This window comes from Seriola dumerili, unplaced genomic scaffold, assembly GCF_002260705.1.
Source record: "Seriola dumerili isolate Sdu_G_001 unplaced genomic scaffold, Sdu_1.0 BDQW01000040.1, whole genome shotgun sequence".
Classification (NCBI taxonomy): Eukaryota; Metazoa; Chordata; class Actinopteri; order Carangiformes; family Carangidae; genus Seriola; species Seriola dumerili.
The window spans coordinates 1,368,602-1,380,174 of NW_019174295.1; the positions used below are offsets into that span (position 1 = coordinate 1,368,602).

Below are 11,573 nucleotides of genomic sequence, written 5' to 3' on the forward strand. Positions count from 1 at the left end.
CAGCACTATGCGAGAACAGTCACAGATAAAGACGTCAGCAACCTGACATCCAAAAATGCCACAAATCATAAGATACAGGCAGAGACGGCCTCAACAACCCTCAGCTACAGGTTGGAGCCCAGAGCTTGGCGAGATCCTTTGGAGATTCCAACAATGGAAATTAAACTGGGAAAATAAGCCGCTGCACAAAGCTGGAAATGTTTCCAAACAATAACAAGTAACTGTTTGAGGGTTAGGGATAGATAAGAACATTGGTACTGGATATATTTGGATTATTGATTTATTCTACAAAAAGGTTGTAGATAGATTGTGGGTATAGAAAATGGACTATGGTTATGGTACAGTGAGGTTTAGGCAACTAAAAGACCTTGTTAGGATTGGGGGAAGATCATAGTTACAGTTAATAACTAGAAAATGCTCTCAGTAGAGCGCATACATCCGCCAATGCCAATGTCAAACAACATACACCAGACTTCAGAGGAATAAAATCAAGTTCGTAGTAAATGATTTGGATCTGCCCCAAAATTTAATGGGTTCTTCCCTGATTCATGCCCCATACCTCCACCACATTTGGTGTAAATAGGTTCAGTACTACTCAGGTAATCCTGCTGACAAACAAACAAACAAACAGACATGGGTTAAACATAAAAAAGGAATAACACTGACAATAGAGGTCTAAACACAATAACAGACTCGCCTGTCTCTATGTCTCAGAGAGACAGACTTGTGAGATAATGGATGGAACACACTCATATTCCACTGAGACTCCTCCTCAAAAAGAAACCCTCAGTGCTCCCCAACCATTTTACAACATGGCTGCGCTTCTACAGCCGCACCAACACTGTAACATCCTGTCCTGGTTGCTCGATTTACAGTACCACCTTCATGCATATTTTACTTTTCTCTCCACATCTCTCTTTCTTTCTCACCCACTCGCCTCTCCACAGAACCTAAAGCTGGATGACATTGTCCTGTAAAGAATCTCTCAACACTTGAAGTCCTGACTGATGAACCCTAAGCTCCTGGTCTCAGCTCCATTTTAAAACTCTAACAAAGTAGCTTCATACCTCCAGGAAGATCTGCTGAAGCCAGAATCACCACAGATAGCTCACAAATTCCTGGTTGTAAAACATTTTGCAGTGGACTCAAACCTGTGTAATTATATAACATGCTCCTTTGTCCCACTGTCCAGTGATAATCCACTTTCATCACATCATCCTCTTTCACTTTAAAGACTATGGAGAGTTAGACAGGTAAATTCAGACGTGACCAAGCCTTTCCTGGTTGGGTACCTATTCAGCTAGTTGTATGCTTATGCAGAAAGCCACTTCACAGACACTTGATGACTTAATTTAGCTGATTAGTCATACTGTGATGTAAAATCAGTCTCTGTTATTCAACTCTATTTAGTGTCTGCACTCAAATTCCTACCTCCACCCAGGGTCAGGAAAAAACTGTCCGTCCTGGTTCTCGGGATGAAGATGATGAGATTTGATGAATAGTGAAGATGAGAGCAGACAGTGATGAACATCCAGAAAACGGATGATGGTGATGAGGGAGGTGGAAATCCATGTGGCAGTGGGGTGATGGCAACTCGAGCAGCACAGTTCAGTCTAGAATAAGGTCTCAACCAAAACAAAAACCCAGCCTGCACAAGATATGCAGAGCAACTGCTTAGTTGTCCATAATATTCAATTCACCCATTCTCCATAAGACTATAATCAATTACAATAGCCTCACATTTTACACTTATTGCTATACCTATACATCTCAACAACATACAATCTCTAACTTATCTTAAGACTTACTTCACTTCTCCAGGTGAATAAACATTACAATCACAAGCAAAGATGGAAAATATGCAACATACAAATTGCTGTTTACTTGCATCTGAATAATTAATAATAACTAACCATTAAGTCAACATTTTCCCATATTTATAGAATTCAACAATGTAAAATGAAACCTGAGCTATCACCTTAACAAGATCTCATGTCATCCCGACTGTTTTTTCCCTTCACTTTTTAAATATAAACCCTAATAACACTCAAAATAAACAATAATCAGAGCACTAATTTGCTAATTAGTTAACAGCTTACTCATCGGAATGCTTAATACAGCCGCCGTTTGGTAGAGGTCGGCAGCTCCATGGCTTCTGCGTTTAGTCAGCTAGCAGTTAAGTCAGTGGAAAGTTCAAAACAAACGCCGCTTGAGCCGGCAGCTCCGTAGCTTCTGCGGCTAATTAGCTAACAGCTAACTCGTTGGAATGCTCAAGGCAGTCGCCGTTTGGAAGGGGTCGACAGCTCCATGACTTCTGCGTTTAGTCAGCTAGCAGCTAAGACGAAAATTCAAAACAAACGCCGCTTTAGCCGGCAGCTGCGTAGCTTCTGCGGCTAATTAGCTAACAGCTAACTCACCGAACGGCTCAAGACAGTCGCCGTTTGGAAGGGGTCGGCAGCTCCATGGCTTCTACGTTTAGTCAGCTAACAGCTAAGTCAGTAGAAAGTTCAATACAAACGCCGCTTGAGCCGGCAGCTCCGTAGCTTCTCCAGCTAATTAGCTAATAGCCAACGGCAGCTCCGTAGCTGTTGTGACGCACTCTAGTCTCTCTTTGATGTCGTTTTCCTTGTCACTCTTTAATTTTTCCAAGTGGTAATCGTCTTTTTTCAACTTTCCTGCATAGAAGCTATCGGCTAGATGTTGCCCTCTTGTTGGTCTCTGTTTCTCTTCAACATAGACAAAATGTGCCACAGTACGCCACTATGGGGTGCTTATGTACCATAATAACCGAGGGTATTACTAATCAAATATTGTCAGATCTGTTTGATGACTTTAGACGTCATAACAATTAATATATTTGAATGTTCTTTTAAATCTAGATATGATGATAACAGTGACTAGACATCTGCTGACACTGATATGTCAACATAATGTGAGGATATGACTACCTCAGACTACCTGCCTACAATAACAAAAACTGATGTGCACAGCTGCAAGTAATTTAAGATCATTATCTGGGTTTTGAGCTGCTCCAACTTCTTGTTTCTTTCACTTTTTAGGTTGTGCAGGTCTTCTATCATTATGAAGATCTACTGGTGATACATGGATGACTTAAGTGTCTACATGCTCATCACGCAAGGCTAAGTCAAGCAGAAGGACAGTCTACCATAGACTCTCACTCCGTTTCCTCTAAGAAAGCAGAGAGACGAGAGGCGAAGCCCTTTTCCAAACCTGCAGGCGCAGGTAAAGTGCTGAGGATCTCTCGCCGAGCAAACCAACTAACCTTTCCTTCCAGCCTCGTGTCTTTAATTTGTACTGGCAGACAATGAAATATTTACAAGGAACCCTACAGGCAATTACATTAAAAGTGTGCGGTTAGACACTGCCTACCCTTCCGCGGGCCCCCTCGGTGAGAAGCTGAGGCCGATTTGGTGAATGGTCGCAAAGTTTACAACGTCAGATTTTACTCACTATCAATAATTCAGAGCTAGAAGAAGCAGAGAGGGGGAGAAAAGGAGGACAAGAGTGAACGGAAAAAACAGGGGAAGGAGAGGAGGAGGTGAGGGCAGGAGAGAGGAGCGACGTGAGGAGGTGTGCGTTTAGATTGTGGTGGATGTCGGCGGAAAGCTGCACTTCAGTGTCCATTTGCTAAATGTGGCAGAAATACACAGTGTGGCAGCCATGTTCTGCTCGCTGAAAGCTTCGCCGGACGTTTGATCCCTCAGAGTCCATCCTGCTTTCTAAACACACACACACGCACACACACAGAGACAGACAGCCATCCATGCATAACTTGACATAACCTACACATACGCGTATTTTGTTCACTATTTGTTTTTTGTCTCTGTCTAAAATACAGTCGGACACATATCACTTATCTGACACGTACATACACACACACACACACACACACACACACATATTGCAAAACTCTTATCACCCCAAACAAGGAAAACACAATGTCATATACACACATTTACAGAATCAACAAATTAAGCAGTCATATGACATGTTTGTTAAGTTGTGTAAAGTTTTGACTATGGTCTTCGACCCTCATTGAAGTGTGTTAAAGTGTTTGAGGCATGTTTTCTGAGATGAATTAGACTTTTCTGTTTTCAAAATCAAATGTGCTGTAGTGACACCAAATATAAGGGTGACAAATCAAGAAAAACTTGGACACACGCCACTGCAGTTACAATTAAAGAGCTTTCATCCAATCCAAACAGACCCAGCTGGAGGGCCAAGAAGGAGTGAGGAAAACGACTAAGTGACTTTGTAAGAGGGTTCATTACGGGGACACGGTGTTTCGGTCACACCAGGTGCTCATCTGGCAAGTGTTTAGTGACATCCAGTTTAAATGTAGGGGAAGCGAAAATGCCTGAATGCTTGTTTGCAACAGTGAGAGGACACGGTGGCTCTGTTGTGTTTCCCTGACATGGTTTGGATCCTCGTGCCTTTACAGTGAAAGCCATTTCATTTCTGTAACATTTCTATGCTTACGGTTGTGGTCTCTTCCAGGATGACAGGGGTCACTGGTGGATTCGATGTGTATGAAAATGATGTAAATCATATGCTAAGGCCTTCACATCATCTATGGAGCTTAAATCAATCAAGTTTAACCGTTCTTACAGTGGACAGTAAGTAATACACAATAAGTACAAAGCTGACAAAACAGTAGAAGCAATGCAAGTCTGTTGTCTGGTGAACTGTTAATCTGATTACTTTCTCTTGCAAAAAGTTTGAACTTTGAGGAAAAGCCACTTCTTTTTCCCCTAAATGATTCTTTCTTTCTTTCTCTCTAATCTCTTTTGCCCAAACTCTTCCTCCATCCTTTCATCCTGTCTCTCATCTCCCTCCCACCCCAGCTGGACTCCCTCCATTTTGTCCGTCCGGTGTCGCCTTCCCAGAGGAGCGTCCCGCTTGCCGGTGTCCCAGTGGAGGTGGGTGATGTATATTTGATGAGCGGGTGCTGGAGGGGAGGAGTGGGAGGGGGACCCTCTGGAGGGCCTACAGCAGGGACAATGGACCTCGCTCAGGTTTCCTGCTGGCCGTCACTGACACTGCTGCTCTTTTTGTGGGCGAAGCTGGTGAGATGAGGCTGGAGTTTCAGCCAGGACAGCAGAGCGGGAGGCAGAGTTACAGCAGGGACAAGACTCAGCACAGTTCAGTCTCATGCACACTGGATTTTTTTCAATATATTTCCAATATATTATCACTCAGAAAAACAATACTGTCAAGATGCTGGTAAGACTACCACTTGCTGAATTAGAGGACCGATGATCATCATACTGTGTGTATAGATTCGGTTTAAAATGAAAGTTGAAATGATGGTTTTCAGTTATTAAAAAGAATAATATTTCATAAATATTTATTTAATTTTAGCAGTTATTTAAGAACTTATTCAAGCGATAAAGTAAAATGTTTTAGTGAGTTATCTTACGGATGTTGCACTCAAGTTTGGTGATGTATACAGTTTATGAACATGACAGTTTTCTCCAATAAAAGCATCTCTGAACTGGATACCCTCCCTTAACTATAAGAGTCAAATTTTCAGCCACTACTTTTGGGTGAATGATGACAACACAGATCAGAAATAGACAATAAAACTATAACTATAATTATTACTAATAAAATCACAGATTCAGCTCAAATGTCCTGTGAAGATGTCTAATGCTAATGAACAGCAGAGGGAAACATGCGCAGATGTTTCCATCAGTTCCCTTTAAACTTATCATCCTCTTAATTCGTTTTGTTTATTTCTCTGAATCTCTTTCCCCCTTCTCCCCAACATTCACCTCACACAACTGCTCATATTATCACTGACACTAAATCAGCTTTATTCGCTATTTTAAACACAGATAATTCAACTGTTTTATCAACACAATAAAAGTATTTTAGTTCTATTTTATCGGTAGTTCCCAATTAATTTCATTTGCACCATAAAGTTTTAGGTACGATGTAAATGAGCAAAACACATGTGCCCAATTTGAATCAGTGTGAAGTTTGTCAATAATTTTTGTATTGAGAATACTGTACTACATTTAAACTATGGTGCATTTATTTTAATTGACAACATGTAAAAGATGATCAAATGTGATGAGAATATTATGTTCACAAGACAGAGGATGAAGTCCAGGCACTCTGCTTTGTTAAAGTAAAAAAAACATTTTTATCGTCGAGGCGACATGATGTAAAAACAAGAGTGATACACACACTGAGCACACACACACACTGAGCACACGGTGGTCTTCCTCAGGGTCCAATAATCACACACAAGTGAGAAAACGCTTCAGTCACAAAAGAGTCGACTCTTAAGAAAACGTATTATAATAGACTGTTTGACTGTAAACTCTGTTGTAGTTTTGAATTGGACAATATGATTCAATATGGGACACAAACTTATTGAAAGGGTTTTAAATGTCTCTTGGTTCACACAGACTCCCCTTAAAAATAAAGGAGCCATTTGTTAATTTGTAATAACGTCTTAATGTTATCGTGAACAGAGGATTGCCCCCCAATAATTCAGTTCAGGTCAAAGTAAAAATTATTGTTATTGTATATCACTACTTAATGTACAGGGCAACAAAACAGTTTTTCTTTGGTGCAACAATGAAACGATAAAAAAGAAGTCACAGGATGAACAGAGCATTTATGTAACAGTCTTTAAATTAGTTCTGGTCTGTTAAGACAAACAGTTAATTACTCATTGCATATTTAAAATGAAATTGTAATTGTTTCTTTATGTTCGTATTTTGGAAAAAGTTTGCTCAGCCCTCAGTCATCCTGTTTAATCAACATCAGTCTTATTAAATAAATATTACAACTGTTGTTACTGGTTTAATTTAACCTACTAGACATTTTATTGTTACTCAATTAGTTCATTTTTGAATGTTTGGTAAACAATCATCATTAGTAGTAGTAGTATTATTGCACATGTAGCCACATAATCACATAAAAAGAGGGATTCTCTAACCTGGAGACCCCTCACCCCATCAACCCCTCCATCCGACATTTGACTCCTCCCCCTCCATGAACGCCTTTAGGTGATTAATGCGAAAATTATTCAATCTTATCGCCTGCGTGTCTGCTCGCCGGAAATCCCCTCTGTGATCGACAAGCTGCTGCCTCGATGACCCCGCGTGCTCTATTTGTATTTCATGGTGCCCCTTAGATCCCATTCGGACCTGTTTATTCTTTAATTGAGATAATTGTGTGTTTGCGTGTGTGTGTGTGTGGGTGGCTGTTTGTATATGTATGTATGTATGTGTGTGGGATGGGGGCATCCTTGCTACAGCCACAAAGTAAATGAGGCATGATTAATTAATGTATTAATTGCCGAGAAAGTGAATGGGGTTCAAGCGGAGGAATTCCTGCGCATTTTACCATGTGCCATCAATTAATAATCGGAGCTGTACATGTGTGTGTGTGTGTGTGTGTGTGTGTGTGTGTGTGTGTGTGTGTGTGTGTGTGTGTGTGTGTGTGTGTGTGTGTGTGTGTGTGTGTGTGTGTGTGTGTGTGTGGCTGCAGGTTGATATTCATAATCAAACGCCTTTAATTGTTGCATTGTGAATCCGGGCAGAGCAGAGAAGGAACAAACCGATTAATCAGTTGAAGTTGTATCCGCCAATGGACTGATCACTCTCCTGTTTATGTAAAGTCATATTCACTATATATTATCATCATAACATGGACTCTATATTGTAAATATGTAAATCTGTTCCTCAGCAAGTAGAATAAACAAGTAGCCTATATGCTTCAGTATGAGTGTAGAGGCGAACAACAACATATAGTATTGCTATAATAATAATAATAATAATAATAATAATGTGTCTGTGCTCTGCTGAGCTCTGCAACACTCTAAAAAAGCTGTGTTGATATCTCAGCGTGTGATCCTCCACAACAAAAAACCAAAGCCTCAAATATCCATTTAAATAAAGCTTTAAATAATTTATCTGCTTTGAGTGTTTGAAGATTAAACTCAATGATTTCCCTGTGAGACTAGTTGACATTTACATTTGACTGTTTTCAAGCAAGAAAAAAATACAATTATTCACTGCTTACTGCACATATTTTAGGGAAATGATTGTTAATCAGCATTTAGATTATTACAGGAGTGAAAGCCAGACATGCACATTTCTGTCAGAACCTCATTGATGCAGTTTCATTAAGATTATTTTACTGCTAAATTAAATGTCTTCTTCTTCTGCTGCTGTGATGATTCTGGTGAATTTCTTCTTGCAGGTGTTGTTTTATTTTTTTTTTATTCCAGAAAAATCAACGGATATTTTTTTAACAGTGCAGCCAGACAGCATCCTTCCTCGTTGCTCCTTTACAGTGAGCCAGGCACGCTCAGGGGCGTGGTTACAGACGTCTATCTCCACGTGATTGGCGGAGGCGTCCAGATGGATGGAGTGAGGATACACCAATGAGGAGGAGCCTGCGCGGCAGTGGTCCAATATAGGCGCTGGAGGCGAGGAGCATCTTTATTATAGAAGTCATTTACAGGCAAAGAGGAGGCAGGAGATCCACAGGAGTGCAGGAGTTACCTCTCCTCTTCTTCTTCTTCTTCTTCTACTTCTTCTATTTCTTCTTTTTTTTTTTTTTTAATAATCTGACGCCACCTGCGATCCCCGATTCACGAACGACTTTTCATCCAAACCGTCTGCGTCTGGCAGGTTTTGTTTGTGTTTCCTCTCTGAGGCGTTTCTTTATAGAAAACTACCAAAACGGAGCCGAACGACGAAGACGGACAACGACCCTCACTCACTTCTGCAATCATGATGTCGATGAACAGCAAACAGCCTTTCAGTATGCACCCCATCCTGCACGAGCCCAAATACACTCCTCTGCACTCCAGCTCGGAGGCCATCCGCAGGGCCTGTCTGCCCACACCGTCGGTGAGTCAAAGAAACCGTTCAGACTTCCTGCAGCTGATGTCATTTGACAAGAAAACTTCCAAAACATCACATTTCTGGAAACAGAGTAGAAAAACTTTTTTTGTTTGGTCATTCTAAAAACTTTTACAGAGTCAAGCTCATGAGTGATTAGATGTGAGGTTTCAACTATTGCGAGCAGACGCACACAGGAATCATTGACTCTGAATTGTGCCCTAATGCGTTTCAACTAAAATAAGGTTTCCACATTAATGTATAGAATGAAACTTAATTTCATAAAAATAATAATAACATCATATTCTGGCTTCTAAAGTCAAAATCTCAGTGTTTACTCGCCTGAAAAGGTTTGAACACTAATGGGAATAAAGCTGTAACTCTTAAAATGACAGATTAATGACATAAAGAATTAAATGTTTAAGACAGTAGAGATAAGGATGATCAGAGAGCAGCAGCACAAGGAGGGCTGCACAGAAAACAAGTCACTCTGGTTACTAGGAGCCAAACTCTGCGTAAAGACGCACAAAACTGCATCTTTTGTCTCTGAAAAAAAAAAATCCCTGTATTCAAACAAGTGTGATTGAAGCTGCTAAAAAAAAAGTGGAAGATAAAAGATGAAAGGGATAGAGGAGGAGAGGCTGGCGCTGGACTCTGAGCGCGTGTTATCTCATATTGTCCCATTCATATTCAAAACTCACACTCGTCTCATTTCATTGTCCGTAGAAATTATTCAGGAGATCGTAAATATTAATTTTAAATGAATATCCATCCGCGCTGACACACTTTCCAGGCGTTGGACAGAGCCACTGATGTCCAAGTCGCGTTGGATTAAATCGTTTAAAATGTGGGAGACAAAGTTAAAGTTTATTTCATTTTTTTGTTGTTGCTTGAAATAAATCTCTAAACGTGGCCTGCGCGTTTAAGATGGAAAAACCTATTTACTTAGTGAAAACACTGTTCTTAGTTCAGATGGAACCTAAACACATACCTGCTTTATATCCCAGTTTTAAAAGTTTGACTGGTGGTCCACCTCACAACTTAAACATGAAGCTTTCACGTGAGAACATGTAATAATATAATAATACAACTTGGTGACATTTAACATGTTAAAATGTCAGTAGTCTTCATATAAAATATCACCAGACACAGCTTCAGGTTCAATCAGAGAGAAACTCAAATTAAAATATGTTGATTGTCTCCTGTTGTATTTCACATAAATGTCTGTACAAAATTAAATTTTTGAGTTGATTCCTTTGTAATAGAAAGATTGTATCATGGAAACGAAATTGGTTGAATTGGTGATTGATGATTACATAAAGTCGATAGATCGATTTCTGTCAGATTTCCACCTCTAACCGGCCTGTCTCTGCTCCTCTCCAGCTTCAGGGCAACATCTTCGCCGGCTTCGATGAGACGCTGCTGCAGAGAGCCGAGGCTCTGGCCGCTGTGGACATCGTGGCCCAGAAGAGCCACCCGTTCAAACCAGACGCGACCTACCACACCATGACCACCATGACCAGTATGACCTGCACCCCGACCTCCTCCTCCGCGCACCTGCACCACCCGTCGGTGCTCACCTCCCACCACCACCCGGGGCACCACCAGCCGTCGCAGGGTCTGGAGGGCGACCTGCTGGACCACCTCACACCGGGCATCTCCTTGGGAGGCATGCCCGGCTCAGACGTCTGCTCCACGGCCTCGCACACCGCCCACGCCGCCCACATGTCGGCCATCAACCACATGCAGCACCACCACCATCAGCAGTCCATGAACATGCACCCACACGGGCTGGGGTCCCACAGCTCCTTAGGGACCGGCGGCGGAGACGCGGAGCCGGATCCCCGGGAGCTGGAGTCGTTCGCCGAGAGATTCAAACAAAGGCGGATCAAACTCGGAGTGACCCAGGCGGACGTGGGCGCGGCCCTGGCCAACCTTAAGATCCCCGGGGTCGGATGTCTGAGTCAGAGTACCATCTGCAGGTTCGAGTCCCTGACCCTGTCACACAACAACATGGTGGCCCTGAAGCCGATCCTGGAGGCCTGGCTGGAGGAGGCGGAGCGGGCGCAGAGGGAGAAGATGTCCAAGCCAGAGATCTTCAACGGGGGCGACAAGAAGAGGAAACGCACGTCTATCGCGGCCCCGGAGAAGCGCTCCCTGGAGGCTTATTTCGCCGTGCAGCCGAGGCCCTCGTCGGAGAAGATCGCCGCGATCGCCGAGAAATTGGACCTGAAAAAGAACGTGGTCCGGGTTTGGTTTTGCAATCAGAGGCAAAAGCAGAAACGGATGAAGTTTTCAGCGACTCACTAAGACCAGCGGGGGGTTAACACAAAGACAAATCAGAGACAAGCTGCTGCTGCACACTGTCAGAAAAACAAGGTACACCGTTGTGCCTTTTGTTACTGTGGCCCGACCTGTTTGACTCAGACAGGGGCCCATAGGTGCGCACTTAAAAAAATATTATATCCATCTTAACAGGTCATTTAATCTCTTATCGAGTCTTAAAGTAGAGTTTGGTTTTTATTTTCCCTCAAGATAAAAGTTTCTGCAGCCAACATGTGAGATGCTGCATCACCTCATCGGCTGAATTCGTTATTTACTGAAGAAAAAAAAAAAACTACATTTCATGACTGATGATGGACTAAATGTCTTGTTAAGAGTCCTTGCAGTGTTGTCCACCTTGTA

At 42.0% G+C, this 11,573-nt stretch overlaps 1 protein-coding gene across 1 annotated transcript; it reads left to right on the top strand.

Annotated features, from left to right (window-relative positions):
• Nucleotides 1-8,777: 8,777 nt before the first annotated feature.
• LOC111217212 (brain-specific homeobox/POU domain protein 3-like) lies at nucleotides 8,778-11,198 on the top strand. The gene is made up of 2 exons (XM_022738986.1): nucleotides 8,778-8,897; nucleotides 10,272-11,198. The coding sequence occupies exons 1-2, from the start codon at nucleotides 8,778-8,780 to the stop codon at nucleotides 11,196-11,198; spliced, it is 1,047 nt and encodes a 348-aa protein (XP_022594707.1).
• Nucleotides 11,199-11,573: the final 375 nt, after the last annotated feature.